Genomic DNA, 27,150 nt, shown 5'->3' with positions numbered 1-27,150 from the left:
GAACCAATTCCTACTCACCATCTCCTCTTTCCATTGGGACTCCATTCGCAGTCCAATGGTTGACTGTGAGCATCTGCCTCTGTATTTTTCAGATTCTGGTAGAGCCTATTAGGAGAAAGTTATATCAGGCTCCTATCACCATGCACTTCTTGGCATTTGCAGTAGAGTGTGGGTTAGGTGACTGAATATGGGATGGATTCCCAGGTGTGGCAGTCTTTAGAAGGCCTTTCTTTCAGTCTCTGCTCTACACTTTTTCTCCATATTTCCTCCTGTGAGTATTTTGTTCCCCCTTCTAGGGAGGACTGAAGCATCCACACTTTGGTCATTCTTCTTGAGCTTCATGTGGCCTATGGATTGTATCTTGGGTATTCCAAGCTTTTGAGCTCATATTCATGTAACGGCAAGTGCATATCATGTGTGTTCCTTTCTGATTGGGTTACCTCACTCAGGATGGTATTTTCTAATTCCATCAATTTGCCTAAGATTTTCATTGCTTTTAATAGCTGAGAAGGACTATATTGTTTAAATGTACCACACTGCAATCCCACCATCAATGGAGGAGTGTTACTTTTTCTCCACATCCTCGCCACTATCTACTGTCACCTGAGGTTTTTATCTTAGCCTTTCTGACTGGTGTGAAGTAGAATCTCAGGGTTGTTTTGATTTGCATTTCCCTGATTAGTAAGGATGTTGAACATTTCATTAGGTGGTGTTTCTGGGCCATTCACTATTCCTCAGCTGAGAATTCTTTGTTTAGCTCTGTACCCTATTTTTTAATAGTGTTATTGGTCTCTCTGGAGTCTAACTTCTTCAGTACTTTGTATATTGGAAATTAGCCCTCTATCAGATACAGGGTTGATAAATATCTTTTCCCAATCCCTTGGATGCTGTTTTGTCCTAAACAGTGTCCTTTTCTTTATAGAAGCTTATGCAACTTTATGGGACAAATTTAGTCCCATTTGTCAACTCTTGATGTTAGAGTATAAGACATTGGTGTGTTCAGGAAAATTTCTCCTGTGCCCATGTATTTGAGTCTCTTCCCCACTTTTCTTCTAATAGTATCAATGTATCTGATGTGGAGGTTTTTAATCCACTTGTACTTGAGCTTTGTACAAGGGGATAAGAATGGGTAAATTTGCATTCTTCTACATGCTGACCTCCAGTTGAACCAGCACCATATGTTGAAAATGCTGATTTGTTCCTATGAGTGGCTTTAGGTTCAAAGATCAAGTGACCATAGGTGTTTGGGTTCATTTTTGGGTCTTCAATTCTATTCCATTGATCTATCTGCCTGTCTCTGTAGCAATACCTTACAGTTTTTCTGTAATACAGCTTGAGGTCGGAGATGGTGATTACACCAGAAATTGTTTTATTGTTGCAGATAGTTTTCATTATGTTTGGTTTTTATTAATCCAAATGAATTTGCAATTTGCTCGTTCTAGCTCTTTGAAGAATTGACTTGGAATTTTGATGGTGATTGCATTGAATCTGTAGATTGCTTTTTGCAAGATGGTCATTTTTACAATATTAATCCTGCCCATCCACGAGCACCGGAGATGTTTTCATTTTCTGAGATTTTCTTCAATTCCTTTTTTTTTAGATACTTGAAGTTCTTGTTATACAGGCCTTTTACTTGCTTGGTTAGAGTCACACAGAGATATTTTATATTATTTTTGACTGTTGTGAAGGGTGTCATTTCCCTTATTTGTTTCTTAGTCTGTTTATTGTTTGAGTAGAGGGAGGCTACTGATTTGTTTGAGGTAATTTTATATCCATCCACTTTGCTGAAGTTGTTTATGAGGGTTAGTACTTCTCCTTTGGAGCTTTTGGGGTCACTTAACTATACTATCATATCATCTGCAAATAGTGAAATTTTGACTTCTTTCTTTCCAATTTGTCCCTTTGACCTCTTTTTGTTGTCTGATTTCTCTGCCTAGGACTTTGAGTTTTATATTGAATAAGTAGGCAGAGAGTGGGCAGCCTTGTCTAGTCCCTGATTTTAGTGGGATTGCTTCAAGCTTCTCTCCATTTAGTTTGACGTTAGCTACTGGTTTGCTGTATATGGTTTTTACTATGTTTAAGTATGGGCCTTGAATTCCTGATCTTCCAAGACTTAACATGAAGCAGTGTTGAATTTCATCAAATGTTTTCTCAGCATCTAATGAAATAATCATGTGGGTTTTTTTTTGCTTTTTGAGGTTGTTTACATAGTGAATTACATCGAACATTGATGGATTTCCACATGTTGAACCATCCCTGCATCCCTGGGATGCAGCCTATTTGATCATGATGGATGATCATTTTGATGTGTTCTTGGATTCAGCTTGAAAGAATCATATTGAGGATTTTTGTGTCAATATTCATAAGGGAAATTGGTCCTAGGTTCTCTTTCTTTGTCTTTGTGTGGTTTAGGAATAAGCATAATTGTGGCTTCATAGAAGGAATTGGGTAGTAATCCTTTTGTTTCTATTTTTTGGAGTAATTTGGACCGTATTCGATATAAATCTTCTAGGAAGGCCTGATAGAATTCTGCACTAAACCCATGTAGTCCTGGGGTTTGTTTGGTTGAAAGACTTTTAATAACTGCTTCTATTTCTTTAGGAGTTATGGGACTGGTTGGGTGGTTGATCTGATCTAGATTTAACTTTGGTACCTGATATCTAACTAGAAAATTGTTCACTTCCTCCAGATTTTTCAGTTTTGTTAAATATAGTTTTTTTTTAAGTAGGATCTAACTGAGTTTTGAATTTTCTCAGTTTCTGTTGTTATGTTTTTCCTTTTCCTTCAGGTTTTGTTAATTTTTATACTGTCTCTGTGCCCTCTGTTTATTCTGGCTAAGGGTTTTTCTATCTTGTTGATTTTCTCAAACAACTAGCTCCTGTTTTTTTTTTTTAATTTTTTTTATTAACTTGAGTATTTCTTATTTACATTTCGAAGGTTATTCCCTTTCCTAGTTTCCAGGCAAACATCCCCCTAATCCCTGCCCCTCCCCTTCTTTATGGGTGTTCCCCTCCCCACCCTCCCCCCATTGCCAACCTTCCCCTACAATCACTTTCACTGGGGGTTCAGTCTTAGCAGGACCAAGGGCTTCCCCTTCCACTGGTGATCTTACTAGGATATTCATTGCTACCTATGAGGGCAGAGTCCAGGGTGAGTCCATGTATAGTCTTTAGGTAGTGGCTTAGTCCCTGGAAGCTCTGGTTGCTTGGCATTGTTGTTTATAAGGGGTCTTGAGCCCCTTCAAGCTCTTCCAGTTCTTTCTCTGATTCCTTCAACGGGGGTCCCGTTCTCAGTTCAGTGGTTTGCTGCTGGCATTCGCCTCTGTATTTGCTGTATTCTGGCTGTGTCTCTCAGGAGAGATCTACATCCGGCTCCTGTCTGCCTGCACTTCTTTGCTTCATCCATCTTGTCTAATTGGGTGGCTGTATATGTATGGGCCACATGTGGGGCAGGCTCTGAATGGGTGTTCCTTCTGTCTCTGTTTTAATCTTTGCCTCTCTATTCCCTGGCAAGGGTATTCTTGTTCCCCCGTTTGAGGAAGGGGTTAAGCATTCACATTTTATCATCTGCCTTGAGTTTCATGTGTTCTATGCATCTAGGGTAATTCAAGCATTTGGGCTGATAGCCACTTATCAATGAGTGCATACCATGTGTGTTTTTCTGTGATTGGGTTACCTCACTCAGGATGATATTTTCCAGTTCCAACCATTTGTCTATGAATTTCATAAAGGCATTGTTTTTGATAGCTGAGTAATATTCCATTGTGTAGATGTACCACATTTTCTGTATCCATTCGTCTGTTGAAGGGCATCTGGGTTCTTTCCAGCTTCTGGCTATTATAAATAAGGCTGCTATGAACATAGTGGAGCACGTGTCTTTTTTATATGTTGGGGAATCTTGCAGGTATATGCTCAAGAGAGGTATAGCTGGATCCTCAGGCAGTTCAATGTCCAATTTTCTGAGGAACCTCCAGACTGATTTCCAGAATGTTTTTACCAGTCTGCAATCCCACCAACAATGGAGGAGTCTTCCTCTTTCTGCACATCCTCGCCAGCATTTGTTGTCACCTGAGTTTTTGATCTTAGCCATTCTCACTGGTGTGAGGTGAAATCTCAGGGTTGTTTTGATTTGCATTTCCCTTATGACTAAAGATGTTGAACATTTCTTTAGGTGTTTCTCAGCCATTCGGCATTCCTCAGCTGTGAATTCTTTGTTTAGTTCTGAACCCCATTTTAATAGGGTTATTTGTCTCCCAGTGGTCTAACTTCTTGAGTTCTTTTATATTTTGGATATAAGGCCTCTATCTGTTGTAGGAGTGGTAAAGATCTTTTCCCAATCTGTTGGTTGCCATTTTGTTCTAGCCACAGTGTCCTTTGCCTTACAGAAGCTTTGCAGTTTTATGAGATCCCATTTGTCGATTCTTGATCTTAGAGCATAAGCCATTGGTGTTTTGTTCAGGAAAATTTTTCCAGTGCCCATGTGTTCGAGATGCTGCCCTAGTTTTTCTTCTATTAGTTTGAGTGTGTCTGGTTTGATGTGGAGGTCCTTGATCCACTTGGACTTAAGCTTTGTACAGGGTGATAACCATGGATCGATCTACATTCTTGACCTCCAGGTGAACCAGCACCATTTGCTGAAAATGCTATCTTTTTTCCATTGGATGGTTTTGGCTCCTTTGTCAAAAATCAGGTGCCCATAGGTGTATGGATTCACTTCTGGGTCTTCAATTCTGTTCCATTGGTCTATCTGTCTGTCTCTGTACCAATACTATGCAGTTTTTAATCACTATTGCTCTGTAATATTGCTTGAGTTCAGGGATAGTGATTCCCCCTGAAGTACTTTGATTGTTGAAAATAGTTTTAGCTATCCTGGGTTTTTTGTTATTCCAGATGAATTTGCAAATTATTCTGTCTAACTCTTTGAAGAATTGGATTGGTATTTTGATAGGGATTGCATTGAATCTGTAGATCGCTTTTGGTAAAATGGCCATTTTTACTATATTAATCCTGCCAATCCATGAGCATGGGAGGTCTTTCCATCTTCTGAGGTCTTCTTCAATTTCTTTCTTCAGAGTCTTGAAGGTCTTATTGTACAGATCTTTTACTTGCTTGGTTAAAGTCACACCAAGGTACTTTATATTGTTTGGTTCTATTATGAAGGGTGTCGTTTTCCTAATTTCTTTCTTGGCTTGTTTCTCTTTTGTGTATAAGAAGTCTACTGATTTATTTGAGTTAATTTTATACCCAGGCACTTTGCTGAAGTTGTTTATCAGCTTTAGTAGTTCTCTGGTGGAACTTTTGGGATCACTTAAATATACTATCTTATCATCTGCAAATAGTGATATTTTGACTTCTTCTTTTCCGGTCTGTATCCCCTTGATCTCCTTTTGTTGTCTGATTGCTCTGGCTAGAACTTCAAGAACTATATTGAATAAGTAGGGAGAGAGTGGGCAGCCTTGTCTAGTCCCTGAATTTAGTGAGATTGCTTCAAGTTTCTCTTCATTTAGTTTAATGTTAGCAAATGGTTTGCCGTATATGGCTTTTACTATGTTTAGGTATGGGTCTTGAATTCCTATTCTTTCCAGGACTTTTATCATGAAGGGATGTAGAATTTTGTCAAATGCTTTCTCAGCATCTAATGAAATGATCATGTGGTTTTGTTCTTTCAGTTTGTTTATATAATGGATCACGTTGATGGTTTTCCGTATATTAAGCCATCCTTGCATGCCTGGGATGAAGCCTACTTGATCATGGTGGATGATTGTTTTGATGTGCTCTTGGATTTGGTTTGTCAGAATTTTATTGAGTATTTTTGCGTCGATATTCATAAGGGAAATTGGTCTGAAGTTCTCTTTCTTTGTTGTGTCTTTGTGTGGTTTAGGTATAAGAGTAATTGTGGCTTCATAGAAGGAATTCAGTTGTGCTCCATCTGTTTCAATTTTGTGGAATAGTTTTTGTGGAATAGAATTTTGTTCAATTTTGTTTGGATAGTATTGGTATGAGGTCTTTTATGAAGGTCTGATAGAATTCTGCACTAAACTCGTCTGGACCTCGGCTCTTTTTGGTTGGGAGACCTTTCATGACTGCTTCTATTTCCTTAAGAGTTATGGGGTTGTTTAACTGGTTTATCTGTTCCTGATTTAACTTCGGTACCTGGTATCTGTCTAGGAAGTTGTCCATTTCCTGCAGATTTTCAAGTTTTCTTGAATATAGGCTTTTATAGTAAGATCTGATGATTTTTTTTAATTTCCTCTGAATCTGTAGTTATGTCTCCCTTTTCATTTCTGATTTTGTTAATTTGGAAACCCTCTCTGTGTCCTAGCTCCTGGTTTTGTTGATTCTTTGTATATTTCTTTTTGTTTCTACTTGGTTGATTTCAGTACTGCATGATTTTTCTCCTGCCTTCTACTCCTCTTGGGTGAATTTGCTAGTTTTTGTGTTTACTTTTCAGGTATGCAGTCAACTTGTTAGTGTATGCTTTCCCCAATTTTTTGCAGGCCTTAGAGCTATGAGTTTTCCTCTTCAAACTCCTTTCATTGTATTCCATAAGTTTGCACATGATGTGCCTACCTTTTTATTAAATTCTAAAAAGTCTTTAATTTCTTTCTTTACTTTTTCCTTGACAAAGTTATTATTGAGTGGAGCATTGTTTGGCTTCCTTTTTTGTGTGTGTTTTCTGTTGTATTTTCATCATTGAAGAACAGCTTTAGGTTGTGGTGATCTGATAGGATCCTTGAGATTATTTCAATTTCTTTGTATCTTTTGAGCCCTGTTTTGTGAAAAATTATAGGGTCAGTTTTTGAGAAGGTACCATGAGTTGCTGAGCAGAAGTTGTATACTTTCTGGATGAAATGTTTTATAGGTATCTGTAAAATACACTTGACTCAAAACTCCTGTTAATTATTCTGTGTCTCTTTTTAGTTTCTGTTTCCATTGTCTGCTCATTTGTGTGAATATTGCAGTTAAGTCTCCTAGCCTTATTGTGTGTGGTGCATTGTATGCTGATAGCTTTAGTAAAGTTACTCTTATGAATGTTGGTAACCTTTTACTTGGAGCATAGTTATTCAGAATTGAGAGTTCATCTTGGTAGATTTTTTTCTTTGATGAGTATGAAGTGTCTTTCCTTATCTTTTTTGATAACTTTTGGTTGAATGTCAATTTTATTTGATATTAGAATGACTACTCAAGCTTGGTTTTGTGACCATTTGCTTGGGAAGTTTTGTTCCAGTCTTTTAGGTATTGTTTGTCTTTTTCACTGATGTACATTTCCATATGCAGCAAAATGCTGGGTCCTGTTTACTTCTCCAGTCTGATAATCCATGTCTTTTTATTGGGGAATTGAGCCCATTAATGTTAATAGATTTTAAGGAATAGTGATTGTTGTTTTGTGTTATTTTTGTTTTTAGAGATGGAGTCATGTTTGTGTGGCTATTTTTTTGGGGGGGTTCATTGCAGGAAGATTACTTTCTTGCATTTTATAGGGTGTAGTTTCCCTCTTTGTGTTGGAGTTCTCTATCCATTATCCTTTGTAGGGCTGGATTTATATAAAGATTTTGTGTAAATTTTTTTGTCATGGTATATTTTGGTTTCTCCATCTATGTTAATTGAGATTTTTGTTGGATATAGTAGCCCAGGCTGGCATTTGTGCTCTCTTAGGGTCTGTATGACACCTGCCCATGATCTTCTGGCTTTTAGAGTCTGTATTGAGAAATTTTGTGTAATTCTTATAGATCTGCCTTTATATGTTTTTTGACCTTTTTCCCTTTCTGCTTTTAATATTCTTTCTTTGCAAACAGAATTTTCATTGTGTGTGTGTGTGTGTGTGTGTGTGTGTGTGTGTGTGTGTATTAAACAGTAAGCTGATAAACCAGTGGTCACTTTCTTCCTGTCTCTGCAGCATTACTGATACGTTAGTTTCTAAGACCCTGGGTCAGTGGTTTCTACCACTGGATGCTTTGACTTGGATGGGTTTTGCATGAAGCCCAAAGTGATTCCTGTGAGTGGTGTCAGTGTGTGTGTTTTTACATCCTAGCTGAGGACTTGTCCTCCTTTTTCAGTCTTCACTCTTGCTTCAAGGTGTCTGTTTGGACTTGCTGATGTTTTTTGGTCCAGCAACCCTAACTAATTACATTGTGCCTCCCTCCATGCTGTCAGTTCTGGCACATCATGGCCATGTCTCTGCCCATGCCACACATTTGTAATTCTCAAGCACAGTCCTTTTGCTTCTTTGCCTACTCCCAAAGCCATCACTGTGGTCATGGGGGTGAACGTCCCTTTTCGTACTGAGAACCCTTGCTTCTCCTCTGTCTCTGGCTGGCTACCAAACATCTGCAGCCATCAGACTTTCTCCTGTAAAACTACAGCACATTGTTGCTCCCTGCTTAGACCAGACCATGATCCAGGAGGACACTGTGCTGAGTCCTGTTCGCTTACCCTTGGTAGTGACCACACCGGGTGTCAATAACTTGAGATACAAGGTATGCAGCTCTATGCCCCATGTTAGTACCCCAACCCTTTAGTAAAAAATGTGTGCAAAAAGCCCACATCTGTCTCGGTCTCACTAGTAAGTCTTTGTGAAAAACCTGAGGCAGCAGATTCACTGGCAGTGCCTACGTACTTCTGCTGCTTCCCACATTGGCCAAAGTTAATGTGACCCCTTTCTTTTCTACTTAACCTGACAAAGCAGCAGCCCAGCTTCCCACAGAGACTCACCACCCTCAGGGGCACAGGACATACCACATTCCTGCCCACCTTGGGTAGAGGAACCCAAAGACCCTGAGCCTAGAGTTTACCAAGGCCAACACTAAGATGGTCAAGATCAAACTAATAGGGACATCAGATCCCTTATGACCTGATGGAGGGTCTCTTATTCCTGTATCCCCAGAGGCCTGGCTCCCTTACACTTTCTACACTGCAGAGCTGACTCCACCCATTTCACATAGTACTTTCCCCTGCCCAGCTGCCACTAGTGCTGCTGCTGCCTCCCTATGTGCTCAGATGCACTGGTACCATTCCTCTGTCACCACTCAGCAAGGGTGGATGTATTGGCAGTTCTTTTAGCTTCTCAGTCTTCTCACCCTGGAGTTGGTCATGGGTTGTTTGGAACCCAAACAGGGCTCTGCCATCACTGCCACTTGAGGACTACATAGAATTGCTCCTTCTCTCTAGACACTGTGAATCTTAACCCTTACTATATGGCTGTTGTTTTTTTTTTCCTTGGTTCTCTTAGGCCTTCAGGAGAATTGGGAGGGGCCTTCTTACTGGGATACTTAGACCCAGTTTGCAAGCCTCACTTGGACCCAGCACAGCCTACTTGTTTCTGTAGTTTTTCATCAAGGGATGTTTAATTTAGCATGTTTATAAATTGTGACAGGTGTGAATATGTGTGTAAGATTTGTTCCCACACTGTCACCATAGCTAGAGGTCTTGGCAATGGAGGCTTGTCAAGCCTAGTTCCTCCCTCCACTTATGACTCCTATACTTACCCTGCCTCAAGGAAGCCTGAACCTTGTGGCCCCTTCTGCCTTGCGAGCACAGGTTAGTTGACCATGTAGGTTTTCTTCTGGTGTCTTTGACCACTCTGGCTTGCTGAATTCTATCCTCCACTTTTCCGCAAGTTTCATTGAGTTCCGTCTGGAATTTGGCTGTGGGTCTTTGCATCTGTCCCCATCCACTGCTGGATGAAGCCTCTCAGGAGACAGTTATACTATGTTCCTGTCCAAAAGCATAGCAAAATATCATTAGTGTCAGAGGTTGGTACATATAATGCGTCTTAAGTTGGGACAGTCATTGATTGGCTATTCCCTCTGTCTCTGCTTTATCTTTGTCACTGCATATCTTGAAGACACCATAAATTTTGGGTTGAAGTTGTTTGGGTGGACTGATGATCTTCTCCTTCCTCTGGGACTCCTTCCTTGCTACAAGAAGTAGCCATGAGGGGAAGGAAGTTGGAAAGGAAAGTTGTAACACATCTGAGATGGGTAGCTGGTAAGGGTGTGTGGGCTGTTATAAATCTGGGTGTGACACTGGGGGTGAATTTGGAGGAAACAAGGAAGTAATGGAGATCTAAATTTAGCCTCCTTGCTTCCCAGGCCAAATTGGACAGTAGGTTCAGAGTGATATGTGTTCCATTACAAGATCTTTATCCTTAGAAGGGGATAAGCAGAAATGTATGTGACATTTTAGAGGATATATATGTATGAAGTTTAGCATCTGCATTGACATTGATGCATAGACTAGAAGTTACTAGACCAAGGATTAGATTAACTTCTGAATTTTATTTGTGATTGGTTTTCTATATTATAAAAGGACATTATTTTTAGGTAGAATTCATAAGTGTGACTACTGTGAAATAATATATCCATACAGAATATTTTGTTGAATGCTGAAAAGTCAGTATGTGAGACTACCTCTGCATATAATGGATGATGACATCATAATGGGTCAGGTGTTTGCATAGGGTCTGTGTGGAATGTATATGTATGATTTTTAACCTCATTAACCTCATTTCTAGCTTTGGATCCCATGATGAAATTCATATATGAGATTTCAAATGGCTTTCTGACACAGGCCTGGGACTAACTATCCCCAGAACATCGATGCCATGAACATTAATGAAATAACTACCCTAAGGCAAGAATGGACGATCTTAAAAACATATTTTCCATCTTATGGTTCATATTTACTTCAAATGTAAAGCCCTTGGGCCAATTGTTCGCATTCCTCTAAGGACAGTTGGTCAGAGTCAGAAGAAAGTAGCTCGGGGAGTTTGTGGTCAGATTGAATGGCAAGGATTCATGGACAATTTGAGTTGCCTCTCTAGTCAGTAATGGTAATAAAAGCCAGGCACACACGTGTCCATGACTACATGATCAGAGTGTGTTCATGGGACTGCACATGTAACCTCTGCTCAGGCTTACTGAATGGCAGACATGGAAAAGGCGTACACTTTGATTGTGTTCTTCCTGCTGCTGAGACTTTCTTTCATCTTGTGCGGTTTTCCAGAAGCCACTTGTTTTTGGAGAATAAATCACAATGAACATCTTGAGAGCAACATGAGGAAGGACTGTGGTTTCATCCTTTTCACAATACCTGTTCATCTAGTGGAAGATCACTTCAGGGTGCTGCTGGATTTTCCGTGAGTGCTTCCGTTGTGTGTTCATGTTTCTGTTACTGAAATATAACTGGGAAGACAGGCATTAAGTGACTCTCCCCGTTTCAAACTCATATCAATTTAGGAAACACTTGAAATTTAGTTTTTCTTTTTTCCCTTCTAGAAGTGGATCAGTTTATTTTATCTTTCTTTCTTATAGACTTTGATTTATAAAGATGGGATGTAGGAGAGATAGCACTCCCTATTTTTCTTCTTTATAGATTCCTCCTTTTCTCAAGAGTTATCATTGTATTCTTGGGGCCCAGTTATCTCACTTAGAAATACAATTCAAACCACCGGAATTAGTTTAGCATTAGAATGTTCCTTCAACTGCCTAACATAAATATGATATATACATATCCTTAAAAAAGAGCTAATTTACATTAATTTTCTTTGTTTGGATAGTTGTATTCATACATATTATATATTCTTTCAGAAAATTTGCATCCCAGGACATCCTGCCACTTATGTTCTGTTGTTTTTGGTGATGAAATTTACTACAGTTATGGGAGGACTGTACACTGATATTTTTGTGGTTTTTGCTTTCATTTTATTGTCCCTAGCCTGTAATACCACAATCACTCATTTGTGGAATTTTCAGTGTCAGGTTTCATTGCATATTCTACCTTTAAAAAAATCAAATAATTATAGAGTTAATATATTCTAACTGCATCTATTACTGAATACTCGTACTTCTGATATAACAGAAGATGTCAGTGAAAGAAATGATAGCTCTTTCATGTATCTTATATCACAGATGTTATTATGGGTAGGAACCAACATTTTAGAGTAAAAATGAGTGTTATAAGTTGTGTTATCTTTGCTGCTATTGGATATTCTTACTATATTAATTTAAAACTATTTTCATTTTATTCTTTCAATTATAATACATTTAATTTTCTTCTTTTAGTGATTTAAATACTGCACAAGCAAATTTTGTACATTTTGCAGTGTGTATATTTTGATTCTGGTGGCTCCTGCAAACGTTTCTTGTGCTAGGTCTTAAGTATCTACCCTTTACTTATTTAAGTTCTGTTCTCCATGTATGAAGATAATTTTGTAAAGATGCATATTGTGTGGGGTAATATCTATTTACTAAAGTTGCAATGGTGTAACTTATTCCTTTGAAAGACATTTTCTGTTCCTCTCTAAATGTACCATGGGTAATACATGCAATATATACTGAGAAACAGCAGTTTTAAGATGTCTTGGTCAGCTAATAAATTACCCTATGAAGAAATAGAGAGACAATGGGAGATTGTGGTGAGGTTGAACTGGCAAATTTCATGGCCAATGACTTTTCAGACAAATTAGACATCATTTAAATGGTAGTGAATGATAATTAATGTGTATATATTTAGATAGAATATTTTGTATTGTTTGTGGCTATATATTTGGAAGCAAACATAGATTAGCTTTGACAATTCCCATGTATCTGTTTTCTATATTCAATCTCAATTCCTTTCTGAAAGGATACAGAACACATTTACTTTAAATATTCCTTTGAATCAGGTACAAACTATAACTGTAGGCATTCTTTTTTGAAAAAAGTCAACTTAAATTTTATAAAAGGATTTTTTATTCTCCTTTTATAATTGTTGTCTCAGTGGCTTAATGCCTCTGTTAACTTAGGCTTGTCTTGGAAGATTCTAGGCTCTTTACAATCTAATCTCAGCCTCTGAGATTTGCTGCTGTGTAATGTTTTCATTTCCCTGAGGAGCTGTATATTTCCATTTGCTCTCCTGGCCCTCTGGGCTTCTGTACTGTTCTTCCCCTACCCTCAGACCTGATTTTTCTCCTTTTCCTTCTCCTCCTTCCCTCTCCCTTCCAGGTCTTTACCTCCATCTGCCTCTTATGATTATTTGGCTCCCCTTTCTAAGTGGGAATAAAGTGTCTTCCCTTGGGTTTTTCTTCTTGCTAAACTTCTGAGTGCCTGTGTGTTATATCATGGGTATTCTGAACTTTTTGGCTAATAGTCACTTATCAGTGAACACATGGCATATCCTTTTGGTCTGGGATACCTCCCTCAGGATGACCTTTTCTAGTTCCTTCAATTTGCCTGCAAAACTCATAATGTTCTCGTTGTTTATAGTTGAATAGTATTCCATTGTGTAAATGTACAACATTTTCTGATTCCATTGTTCCATTGAGGGCGATCTGGGATATATCCAGGTACTGCCAATTATAAATAAGACTGTTATTAACATAGTGGAACATGTGTCCTTGTTATATGTTGGAGCATTATTTAGGTCTATGCTCAGGAGTGGTATAGCTGTGTCTTCAGGTAGAACTATTTCCCATTTTCTGAGGAACCTCCAGACTGATTTTCAAAGTGGTTGTATCAGCTTGCAATCCCACTAGCAATGGAGGAGTGTTCCTCTTTCTCCACATCTTGCCAGCATCTGCTATTGCCCGAGATTTTGATCTTACCCATTCTGACTGGTGTCAGGTGGAATCTCATGGTCTTTTTGAGTTGCATTTCCCTGATAACTTAGGATGTTGTACATTTATTTAGGTGCCTCTCAGTCATTCATGATTCCTCAGTTGAGAGTTCTTTGTTTAGTTCTGTACCCCATTTTTAATAGTGATGTTTATTCTCTGGAGTCTAACTTTTTGAGTTCTTTGTATATTTTGGATATTAGCCCTTTATTGAATGTGGGATTGGTAAAGATCTTTTCCTAATATATAGGTTGCTCTTTTGCTCTACTGACTGTGTCCTTTGCCTTACAGAAGCTTTCCTATTTTATGAAGTCCCATTTGTCAATTTTTGATCCTGGAATCTGAGCCATTAGTGTTCTGTTCAGGAAATACCCACCCCCACTCCTGTGCCAACATCTTTGAGCCTTTTTCCCATTTTCTCTTTTATTAGATTCCCTATATCTAGTTTTATGTTGAGGTCCTTGATCCACTTGGATTTGAGCTTTGTACAAGGAGATAAAATGGATCAATTTGCATTCTTCTACATGCTGGTCACCTGTTGAACCAGCATGATTTGTTGAAAATGTCTTTTCTTCTCAATGGATGGTTTTGATTTCTTTGTCAAAGATCAAGTAACCATAGGTGTATAGGTTTATTTCTGGGTCTTCAATTCTATTCTATTGATCTATTGGTCTTTCTCTGTATTAAAAATGAGTAGCCTTTCTCTACACAAAGGATAAATGGGTTGAGAAGGAAATTAGGGAGACAACACCCTTTATAATACTTAGAAATAATGTTAAATATTTTGGTATAACCAAGCAAATGTATGATCTATATGACAAGAACTTTAAATTTCTGAAAAAGGAAATTGTCGAAGACCTCAGAAGATAGAAAGATCTCCAATACTCATGGGTCAGCAGAATTAACATAATAAAAATGACCCTCTTACAAAAACTAATATATAGATTTAATGCAATACCATCAAAACTCCAACTCAATTCTTCACAGAGATAGAAAATTCAATTCTCAAATTTATCTGGATTAACAAAATCCTAGGATAGTGAAAACAATTTTAAACAATAAATGAACTTGTAGAGGCATCACCATTCCTGACTTCAAGATCTACTACAAGAGCTAGAGTGGTAGTGTCCACTTATAAGTGAGTACATACCATAAATGTCTTTCTGGGTCTGGCTTACATCATTCTAGTTCTACCCATTTGTTTCCCTGCAAATTTCATGATATCCTTTTTTTTAATCTTTATTAACTTGAGTATTTCTTATTTACATTTCGATTGTTATTCCCTTTCTGATTTCCAGGCCAACATGCCCCTAACCCCTCCCCCTCCCCTTTTATATGGGTGTTCCCATCCCCATCTTTCCTCCATTACCGCCCTCCCCTCAACAATCATATTCACTGGGGGTTCAGTCTTAGCAGGACCCAGGGCTCCCCCTTCCACTGGTGCTCTTACTAGGCTATTCATTGCTACCTATGAGGTTGGAGCCCAGGGTCAGTCCATGTATAGTCTTTAGGTAGTGGCTTAGTCCCTGGAAGTTCTGGTTGGTTGGCATCATTGTTCATATGGGGTCTTGAGCCCCTTCAAGCTCTTCCAGTTCTTTCTCTGATTCCTTCAACGGATACCCTGGTTTTTAAAAGCTAAGTAGTATTCCTTTGTGTAAATGACCCACATTTTCTTTATCCTTTCTTAATTTGAGGAAAACCTGGATTATTTCCAGTTTCTTGCTTCCAGGTTTTTTAAAAAAATCATTTAATTTTAATTATTTGTTTATTTATACACTCCAGATTTTATTCCCCTCATGGTACACCCTGCCCTGGGGGTTATACCTCCCATATGTTCTCCTTACCCCCCCCTACACTTTTGCCCCTCTCCAGAAGGATTTCCCCACCTCACCCACCCCACCAGACCTCTAAACTTCCTGGAGTCTCCATTCTCTTGAGGATTAGGTGCATCTTCTCTGACTGAACCCAGACCTGGGAGTCCTCTGCTGTATGTGTGTTGGAGGCCTCATCTTAGTTGTTTCATGCTGCCTGGTTGGTATTGCAGTGTATTAGAGATCCCACAGGTTCAGGTTAATTGAGACTGCTGGTTCTTCTATAGAGTTGCCCTCTTCCTTAGTTTTCTCTAAATTTTGCCGAATTCAACTAGAGGGATCATCAGCTTCAGTTCATTGGTTGGGTGCACATATCTGCATCTGACTCTTTCAGCTACTTGTCTTTTGGAGAGCAGTCATGGTAGATCCCTTTTTGTGAGTGCCCCATAGCTTCAGTAATGGTGTCAGGTCTTGTGGCCTCCCTTTGAGCTGGATCCAACTTTGGGTCTGTTGCTGGCTCTTCATTTCTGTCCCTGCATTTCTTTCAGACAGGATTAATTATGGGTCAGTGCTTTGGCAGTGGGATAACAACTCCATCCCTCACTTAGTGTCCTGTCTTTCTGCTGGAGGTGGATTCAATTAGTTCTCTCTTCCCACTGTAGGGCCTTTCATCTAGGGTCCCCCCATATGAGTTCTGAGAGTCTCTCACTTCCCACGTCTCTGGTACATTCTACAGGGTCTTCACAGCCTCCTTTCTCTTGAGTTTGCCTGTTTCCATCCTTTCTGTTGACCCTCAGGGCTTCAGTCCTTTTCCCCCTCCCAATACAAGATCATGTTTCCCTCTTGCCCACCCCTATCTTTTTTCCCTGGTTTCCCATTTTTTACTTCACAGAAAGCAGTGTAAAGGCCCTCATGAATCTTTTAAAAATTAAATTTAAGATTGTGCACATGGCTTAAAAAATATACTTATGGCTAACAGAGAAACTGTTTTCACCAAATTATTTATCCAACATACTTACATTTATGAAGTAATATGAGGGCCAAAAAGCTTTACTTTGCCAGGAGCAAAGGTCATTCTTCTTTTGATTACAATGTATTAGACAGAATATTGTACTTAAATTCAGAAAATAAATTAATGGATAGAAATTAAAGAATTTAAGAGCAATCAAAGAAATAACGAGAAAGTTCTTTGAAAAGATCAACCATCAAAATTGGACATTTTGATTAACCATTAAATTTAATTGAAATAAAAAGAGAAGAATCAATCAATAGTATTAAAGCAAGAAAGAAAAAGGGAGAATGAGAGAGCTAGAGAGACCCTTTAAAACAAATGCCAATGAAATATAGAAATCAACACAAACATCTGACAAGATGCCTTAAAACAGATTATAGATTCCGAAAAATGATAAATCTCTTGATTTAAATGATGTTCAAGTGTTGAGCTAAGATGATATAATTAATTTAAACACTTATAACAAGCACTGATATAGAAGCAGTAATAAAAATACTCTCCTTTTTGTTATTAATGGTATGTTAAGAGCATGCTTCTGATTCATCAATGGAATTAGGTCATTTGACAACATTCCAGTGTAAATAGGAGAGGAAAAGTTATTATGGACTTTCACAATGAAAAAATTATGAGTGGCTCCCGTTTATCAACTATTAGTTCCTAAAAGCATATTGTGTATTAATTTACCCTTAAAGGGGATTGTATCAACACAGGAAATTAGGGGATAAATATCATTAGTACATAACTCTCATTGTATTTGATTTGAAGATTCTTATGTTTGGAGCCACATCAGTAATTACTGTGTCTTGTTTTCAGTTTGCCAGTGAACACATACCCATATGTTCTGGTAATGCTTTTTGCCATAGAAGAGATCAACAGGAACCCTAATCTTTTACCTAACTCTACCTTGGGATTTACCGTTCTTGGTGACCAGTGTGACATTACATCAACAAATCTCAATAACCTAAACATGCTCTCAAAGTCTGGTGAGATTATTCCTAATTATATCTGTGAGTATAGTGACTGTGATGTAGCACTTACAGGACCAACATGGACAGTTTCTGCCCGAGTGGGAACACTCCTGCAGCTCTTCAAAATTCCACAGGTGATGTTAAATGTAATGGGTAGAGTTTAAAACATACACTCGCTCTTTCTTTCTTTCTTTCTTTCTTTCTTTCTTTCTTTCTTTCTTTCTTTCTTCCTTCCTTCCTTTCTTCCTTCCTTCCTTCTCTTCCTTCATTCTTTACTTGTTGATATTTTATTTATTTGTTTACACCACAAATGCTGATCCTTCACTGAGTCCTTTGCCATCCCTTACCCCTTCTCTGAGTGGCTGGAAACCCCCTGGGTATCTCCCCACCCTGGCATATCAAGTCTCTGTCAGATTAGTTGCTTCCTCTTCCACTGAGGCCAGATAGAGGATCCAAGAATACTGAACTGCCTTTCTGTTTTATATACTTACATGCATGCATGCATGCATGCATGCATGCATACATACATACATACATACATACATACATACACACACACACCATATATGTGTGCAGGTGAGCCTCATTCCAGCCCATGTATGTTCTTTCATTGGTGGCTCAGACTCTGAGAACTGTCAGGAATTTAGATTTGTTGACTCTTTTGGTCTGCCTGTGAAGTTCTCATCTTATACTGGGTCTTTAATGCATCCCCCAACACTTCATATGTTTCCCCTATCCTCCATCTAGTATTTGTCTGCGGGTAAATGCTTGTTTCCATCCACTGCTAGGTACAGCATCTCAGAGGATTGTTATGCTAGATTTCTGTCTGCAAGCATAACAGAGCATAATTAATAATGTCTGGGATTAATGCTCGCCCATGGGATGGGTTTCAAGTTGGGCTGTTTATTGTTGGTCTTTCCCTCAGCCTCTGTTCCATCCCTGCATTTCTTTTAGATAGGACAAATTTTACGTTGAAAGTTTAGTGAGTGGGTTGGTATCCTTATCCTTCCACTAGGGGGTCTTGCATGGCTAGAGGAGTTGCCCTCTACAGATTCCATGCCTCTACTGTTAGACATCTCAGCTAAGGTCAGCCACATTGACTTCTGGTAGCCTTCCCTATCCCAGGTCTCTGGGACTTCCTAGAGATCCCCAAAGCAGATACAGTTTTCCATTCCTTCCCCTGGTCCACTGGGCCTTTCTCCTATCTCTTTTACACCTGATACATTTGATTGGAAAACTTCTTTCCAGCCCTTTACCCAGAGGTACTGTCTGTCTTTGTTGCTGAGCTGTGTGTTTCTTGTATGCAGCAGAGTGATTGATCCTGTTTACCTATTCTGTCTGTTAGTCTGTGTTGTTTTTAATTGTGGAATTGAGTTTATTGATGCTGAGAGATATTGATGATCCATGATTGTTAGTTCCTGTCATTTTTTGTTGTTGTTTCATGTGGTAATTGTGTGTGTGTGTGTGTGTGTGTGTGTGTGTGTGTGTGTGATTCTCTTCTGTTGTGTTTGTTATGACACATTTCTTGTGTTTTCTTGGGTGTAGTTACCCTCCCTTTTTTGGAATTTTTATTCTCATATTCTTTGTAGGCTGGATTCATAGAAATACACTGTTTAAATTTGGTTTTGTCATGGAATGTCTAGTTTTTCCCCATCTATAATTATTGAGAGTTTTGAGGGGTATCATAATCATGTCTGGAAATTGTGTTCTCTTACAGACTGTATGATATTTGTCCAGGATCTTTTGCATTTTAGAGCTCTGTTGAGAAGTCTGGTGTAATTTTGACAGGTCTACTTTTATATGTTCCTTAGCTTTTTTCTCTTACAGCTGTTAATATTCTTTCTTTTTCTTTATATTTAGTAGTTTGATTTTTATGTGGCATGAGAAATTTCTGTACTTGTCCAAGATATCTGGTGTTCTGTAGGCTTTTTTACGTGTATGGCTATCTCTTTCTTTAGGTTAGGGAAGCTTTTCTTTATAATTTTGTCAAAGATTTTTTCTGGCTCTTTGCACTGGAAATCGTCACCCTCTTCTATTCTTACTATTCTTAGGGTTTAGTCTTTCCACTGTGCCCCAAATTTTCTGGATGTTTTGAATTAGAAAAATTTATGCTTGGTGGTTTCTTTGAGAAATGTATCAATTTCTTCTATAGTATCTTCTATGCCTAAGATTCTCTCTTCCTTCTCTTGTATTCTGTTGTTAATACATAGGTCTATAGTTCTTTCTCTTTTCCTTAGGTTTTACAGCTTAAGGGCTTCCTCCATTTGCATTTTTATTGCTTCTATTTCTAATTTTAGGTCTTGGCCTGTTTCATTAATTTCCTTTACCAGTTTGCATTTCCCTGTATTTCTTTGAGGGATGTATTTGTTTGCTCTTTAATGGCTTCTGTATGTTTGAATGTGTTTTTAGTGCGAATTATTTTCTTCTCTTTAAGTCTTCTATCACATTCATGAGATGGCAGTTAAGGCTACTGTCTTGCTTTTCAGGTGTGTTGTGATATTTAAAGCTTGCTGGACTAGGAGAGAAGAGTTCTGATGGTGCCATATTGCATTGGCTTCTGTTGATTATATTCTTGACTTGCCTTTCACCATCTAGTTGTATCTGGTGTTAGTTAGCATGAGTGTCCTACATTGAAATAGGACTCCTTCCAGGCAGGTGGGGATGTATGTCTTGTGTTTGAGTAGACTTCCTGAGAGCCAGGAAGGGCTGTGGACTGGGAAGTCGTGTGATGATCTGTGAATGCTGTGTGCCAGGTTAGAACCAGAGTCTTGGGAGGTAGCCAGAGCTATAGAGTATGGCATGATATGCTGCCCCCTGACCATTGCTGCTACAGGTGTGCCCTGGAAGGAAGATGGAACTCTGGCTGCTGGGCTTGGGTTCCTGCAGGGGTGGGATAGTTGTAGGGTCTCATCTCTGTGTGTCTGAATAAAGCCTACCTCTTAGGAGGCAGATGCAGTTGTGGGATGTTGTGCTGTGTGCTGCTCCATGTCCCTCTTCTGTGTGCTCAGTCCAGAGGCATTTGGAGTTCAGGATATGCTGCTTGTAGATATTTCAAGAATACTGAGATAGTGTCTGTGTGGATTTGCATAACCATAACAGATAACAAAGAAGAGAAAAAGAAATCCATCTCTGTCTTAAAACCATCTAGTCCTGGGATTTAATATTGGTTTGGATGCTTTTAGAAGTTATGGGACTGTTTAGATGATTTATCTGATCCCAATTTAATTTTGGCACCTGGTATCTCTCTATCATTTATAATGTAAATAAGTTAAAAAAGGAAAACTCTTCTCATGTAATATTAATGCTTTAATTTTGATAGAAAAATGTGCAATTTAGAAATAAGAATTTTATAGACTATGGAGAAAGTCAGTAGTTTTCCAGCTTACAGGAAGGAAAACATTATTTCAATGTGGTAAACACATAGTCCTTTCTCCTATTTGCACATGAGGGCTTTAAATTTCAGATCTTAATGTTAACTTCTTGGCAGTTTCATTTCTCATGTTACTTCTGGTGTTCTGTTTTATTTAGGTTACATATGGACCATTTTATGATAGTCTGAGTGACCGTGATCTGTTTCCTCATCTATATCAGATCGCCCCAAAGGACACAAGCCTTGTTCTTGCCATGGTATCCTTGATGATTCATTTTCTCTGGAAATGGGTGGGACTGGTTATCTTAGATGATGACCAGGGTGTTCAGTTTCTCTCAGATATGAAAGAAGAAATGAAGATAAACGACATTTGTTTAGCTTTTGTGAATAGGATCCCAGCAAACATGCAGTTATACATAGAAAGGGCTGGGATTTATTATTTTCAAATAATGACATCATCAGCAAATGTTGTCATCATTTATGGTAATGTGAACTCTACTCTAGAAGTGAGCTTTAGAAGATGGGAAATGTTAGGCATATGGAGATTGTGGATCACTACCTCACAATGGGATGTCATCTCAAGGTCCAGAGACTTCACCATTGACTCTTTCCATGGGACTTTGTCTTTGTCCCACCATTATCGGGAGATTTCTACTTTTAAGCATTTTATTCAGAAAACAAACTTTTCTGCTTACCCAGAAGCTGTTTCTCTGGTGAGATTGGGATGGATCTATTTTAACTGTTCAGTGTCTGTATCTGAATGCAAAACACTGAATCATTGCTTATCTAATACTATATTGGAATTATTACTGTGGCACAGTTTTGACATGGCCATGAATGATGAGCGTTACAACATATATAATGCTGTTTATGCCGTGGCCCATGCCTTTCACAATATGCATCTTCAACAAGTAGATATAAAAGTATTGGAAAGTTGGGAAGGGCTAATACCTAGATGCATGCAGGTAAATATGACTCTAGGTTGTTGCAAGTTGACATTTAAAATTAACATACTCCACATCAATTAGGACCTAAATTGGGTACCAACATCTCAGTTACAAACTGGGCAAGGATGAATCCCAGTATTGGAAAGGAAAAAAATTTAAAAAATATGTTTTAATGGCTAATAAGCAAAGCCAGAAAACCATAAGGTTCATGTTAAGTGAGAGACTCAATACACAAAAATGAAACACACACTCACCAACACACACACAAACACTGTCATTTTAACATGTTTGTTAGTTACTTTGCATTAAAGAATTTTGAATGAGAGATTTAAGAGTAAAAAAAAGTCCTCCACAAAACATTTTTGCTTAAAGTATTAGTACATTTAATAATGAAGTTATGCATTTTTTAGGTAAATGACTTTCTGAAGAATATAAGATTTATTAATCCTATAGGAGACCCAGTGACTGTTAATCAAGGAAGAAATTTAGATGCAATGTATGACATTCTCAACGTTTTGCATTTTCCACAAGGTTATGTACTAAAGGTGAAAGTAGGACAGTTCTCTCCTTATTTTGCACATGATCAACAACTGTTGTTATCTGAAGACATGATAGAGTGGGCCACAGGAAGTAGACAGGTAGGTTGCATCAAATTTTAATTTTAGTCAAACTTCTAAGCAGCAATTTTTGGCTTTAATTATTTCCTTTTCATTACTGAGAAGGATTATATATTTCCATGAATTAATTTACATATTCATTATATTATGTAGTAGAATCCATGTTTATACATTGGTAACATTGCATTTTATTTAAAGACTACTGAAAATAAGTTCATTTATATGTCAATATTTTGAAAAATACTAGATATGGAAGGAAAAATGATTTGTTATTTACACATATCTGATTTTTCTCAGTTTTCCACTTCGGTGTGCAGTATGCCTTGCCATCCTGGTTTCAAGAAATCCCATCCTGAAGGAAAAGCAGACTGCTGTTTTGATTGTCTCCGATGTCCTGCCAATGAGATTTCCAACACCACAGGTCATTTCATGGTTTGGGAGGAAATTCTTCAGACTGACTATATTGTTCCACATGCATTATGTATATGAAAAACCCTGAAAGGAACCTTAAAGATAAAATCTCCTTTTATTTTAATTAATTTATATGATAGATAAGTAGTATTGTGCCTAGATAAAACACTGACACTACTGCTTCAGTCACATTTCTTGACTATTACTAGACCCATGAAAGAGTGTATTTTTTCAGGTAAGCAGGCATGAGAGCTAAATATTATGACAAGTATTACTTTTCTCAGAAATTTCATATATTTTATTACTTGTTATTTTTTCTACCAATATATAGATCACACTGAAAATACAACTCTTTCATAGCCATATCATACTAATTGCCAGATAGGTTACTGAAAATGGTCTGGTGCTCAAAGATTTTAAGTTCAGTTTAATAAATATGCATTCTTTTGGAGGTCAACTATCCTGTCAAGCATAAAATCAATGGATATGCTGTATTTTATGTTGTCATCTTGTTCACAGGTCAGTGATGAAAGTAACACATGGAAATAAAATTTGTGAGTAAGGCAGAAAACTGACATGAATATAAGCAAATCAGCTATGAGATGACATAAATAGTTGTGGTTACATGCTCGTGAGGCAAGGGTCAGTTTCTGAGATTAATCCTATTGATTATCTATTAAGTGATTGAAGTAATTTTAATAGTTTCATTATAAAAATTGACTATTAGAAAATATTATGTCTAGAAATATATTAAAAATTGATGCAGTTTAAAGTCAAAGGTGAATCCAGATCTAGCGATATGATGTGGAAAAAAGATGATCACAATTAATGAGTTTTTGTGAAGTGGTTAGTGTATAATGCAAGAACAATAAAAGTTAAGTATAATAAAGCATATGAAAGATGTCATATAATTTTTATGAATATGACACTATTCATAAATATACAGCTAATATTAATTGTTTATCAATTCACTGGTGACTAAGTATGAAATTATTGGATAGAAATTTTTCATAATTTTATTTACTTTTAATATTGTATATCAATTCTAAAATAGAAATTCTGGTATTTATAAGATGTTAAATTATGATATGCCTAAACATTAATGAAATGCATATACTTATGATTTTATCAATATTATTGAGAAAAATAAGAAACTAACTGAAAAAATATATTTCTCAGTGGAGAGCATCAATATTGGATATATATAATTCTTTAATTTAATGTAACATGTGTGAATTGCAATAAAAGTAACAGCACATATTAAAGTGGAATATATAACTCCTAGGCAGGAAAAAATTTTCCCATTTGTCTTATGTGTCTTCTCAATTTGGTAGAATTTAGAAAATTATTTCTTTTATGTTGTTTTTCCAGGAAGTTCTTCTTTCCTTTATATGTTAATACAGATCAACTTTTACAATTGTAGAACTGAAAGATATATGTAAATGCCATGCCTCCCTAAAATGAATATGTGTAAACAGAAACCCAAAGTGGTGGAAATGTGAATTATCATTTTTAAGGCAATAATTTCACTATATCTAAACTTTGAGGAATAGAATCATTACCCTTTATAAATAAAACTTTCGGGGACAGATTCCTATGCCCCTATGACCATATGAAGACAGACCCATAGGTTATTAATTCAGACAGTTTAGCTAACATAAATCCAACTTTCTCTGAGAACCCAACTGGCACATTCTCATGATCACTGTGTATAAAATTGAGACAACTACAAGTGGCCAAGTATTAGCTATGTTCTTATACAGTACCAAATTACTAAGACACAATATATTTTTTCTTACTCTCAAGATAATAAAAAAAATCTCATGAATATGCAAGGTAAATAAAATTTTTATTTATAAAACAAACACCAAAGGTTTTCTTTTACCACATATATGAAAGATACTGTAAAATAAGAAATGCTGCTTTAGAGCTATGGTTATTTAGAGCAACAAAGAAGGAAGGTTGTGCTAAGGTTCTTCAGAATCTTTGGCTGAGATATCCTATGAATTAGAGACAATGCAGAGCTATGCTGGTGATTCTTTGTTTTGCCAATAGACTCAGAGGAGTGTGTGAAGTGTCCAGAAGATTGGTATGCTGACACAGAGCAAACCCACTGCCTGCCAAAAGCTGTGACATTTCTGGCTTATGAAGATCCCTTGGGGATGGCTCTTGTCTGCCTGGCCCTGTGCTTCTCTGTACTTACAGCTCTTGTCCTTGGGGTCTTTCTGAAGCACAGAGAAACTCCCATTGTGAAGGCTAATAACCGTACTCTCAGCTACATTCTGCTAACGGCCCTTATATTTTGCTTTCTCTGCTCCTTGCTCTTTGTTGGAAATCCAAATACTACAACATGTATCCTACAGCAGACTACATTTGGAATTCTGTTCACTGTGTCCGTGTCCACAGTCTTGGCCAAAACTCTTACTGTGGTTCTGGCCTTCAGGATCACTCTTCCAGGCAGAAGAATGAGGGGATTGATGGTATCAAGGATACCTAAATACATCATTCCCATCTGTACAGTTGTCCAAATAATTCTCTATGGAATATGGCTATGGACATCACCTCCCTTTGTTGACATTGATACACACTCTGAACATGGCTGCATCACCATCACATGCAGCAAAGGCTCAGTTATGGCATTCTATTGTGTTCTTGGATACTTAGGATCTCTGGCCCTAGTGAGCTTCACAGTGGCTTTCTTGGCCAGGAATCTACCTGACACATTCAATGAAGCCAAGTTCCTGACATTCAGCATGCTGGTGTTCTGCAGTGTTTGGATCACCTTCCTTCCTGTCTACCATAGCTCCAAGGGAAAAGTCATGGTAGCAGTTGAAGTGTTTTCTATTCTGGCCTCCAGTATGGGCCTGCTAGGGTGTATCTTTATCCCGAAATGCTACATTATTTTGTTAAGACCAGACAGAAACTCAATTCAAAAGTTCCGAGACAAAACACACAGTTGAATCAAAGAATATTTCTTAACTTTTAAATCATGTGTGAAGTTATTGCATAGCTTGAAGAAAACTGTTTTATTACAAACCTCAAATATTAGATTTAACATGTTATTGGTATTCATACAAGTCAATAATATTCTTTAATTATATTTGTTTCAATTATTTTTTATTAATCATTTTACTCATTTATATTTTATATGATATTCCACTTCCTGGTGATCCCTCCACAAACATTTCATCCCATTCCTTCTGTCTCCCCTTCCCCTTTGCCTCTATAAGTGTGCTCCTCTAATCACTTACATACACCTGCCTCACAACTCCCGCATCTCCCTACACTGGGGCATCAATCCTCCACAGGACCAAGTGCCACACCTCCAACTGATGTCAAATAAGGCCATCCTGTTCTACATATGTATTTACACAAATCCCTCCACGTATACTCTTTGGTTCGTGGTTTAATCTCTAGGTGCTCAGGGTGGTCTGGTTAGTTGATATCCTTCTTCATACATGGTTATGATTCCCTTGATCTTTTCAGTCCTACCCTTAGCTCTGACACTAGGTTCCCTGTGCTGAGTCCAATGGTCAGTTGTGAGTATCTGCATCTGTATTATTCAGGTGCTGGTAGAACCTCTCAGAGAAAAGCCATACCAGGTTCCTGTCAGCAAGCACGACTTGGCATCAGCAAGAGTGTGTGGGGTTGCTATCTGCAGATGGGATGAATCCCTAGGTGGGGTGGTCTCTGGCTGGTCTTTTGTTTAGTCTCTGTTCCATTTTCTCCCATCTTTCCTTTGCACAGGAGCATTTCTGGGTTAACAGTTTGAGATGGGTGCATCCTCCCATCTCTCCACTGGGGGCCGTGTCTGTCTACCTGAGGTGTTCTCTACAGGTTGCAGCTCCCCTTTGCTGAATATTTTGGTGAAAATGATGGACAGTGGGTCCTGGAAGCCTTTGACTTCCCTGGGATTGGGGACATCCTAGTGCCTACCCCCAGGTCCCCATATCTCAGTGCTACATATTTCTCTAAGATTTTTTGGCCCTCTGTACTTCTCTCTTGTCCTTTCCAATATCTGATCCTGCTCCCCCATTTTCCCTTTCCCTGCCTCCCTCCCTCTACCTTCTATGATTATTTTGTTCCTCCATCTTGTAGGGTTGATGCACATACACTTTGGTCTTCTTAAGCTCCATATAGTTTCTAGGTTGTACAATGGGTATTTTGCACTTTTGGGCTAATGTCCACTAATCAGTGAGTATATGTCATGTGTGTTCTTTTGTGTATTGGTTACTTCACTCACAATGGTATTTTCTAGTTCTATTAATTTGCCTTTGAATTTCATGGAATCATTAATTTTAACACCTGAGAAATACTCTATTGTGTAAATGTACTATATTTTCTGTACAATATTCTTCTGTTGAATGATATCCGGGTTCTTTCCAGCTTCTGGCTATTATATGTAAGACTGTTTTGAACACAGT

At 37.9% G+C, this 27,150-nt stretch overlaps 1 protein-coding gene and 1 pseudogene across 1 annotated transcript; both read left to right on the top strand.

Moving 5' to 3' along the window:
• Positions 1–10,921: 10,921 nt before the first annotated feature.
• On the top strand, positions 10,922–25,686 carry Vom2r57 (vomeronasal 2 receptor, 57). The gene is given in 6 exon segments (NM_001099474.1): positions 10,922–11,136; positions 17,227–17,527; positions 20,910–21,716; positions 22,109–22,336; positions 22,613–22,736; positions 24,782–25,686. Coding segments are annotated over 6 exon segments (2,580 nt in total).
• On the top strand, positions 24,781–25,691 carry Vom2r-ps87 (vomeronasal 2 receptor, pseudogene 87; annotated as a pseudogene).

The sequence above is a fragment of the Rattus norvegicus genome, chromosome 7 (assembly GCF_021556685.1).
Source record: "Rattus norvegicus strain SHRSP/BbbUtx chromosome 7, alternate assembly SHRSP_T2T, whole genome shotgun sequence".
NCBI classification, from domain to species: domain Eukaryota; kingdom Metazoa; phylum Chordata; class Mammalia; order Rodentia; family Muridae; genus Rattus; species Rattus norvegicus.
This window is presented reverse-complemented; position numbering and strand designations above follow the sequence as displayed.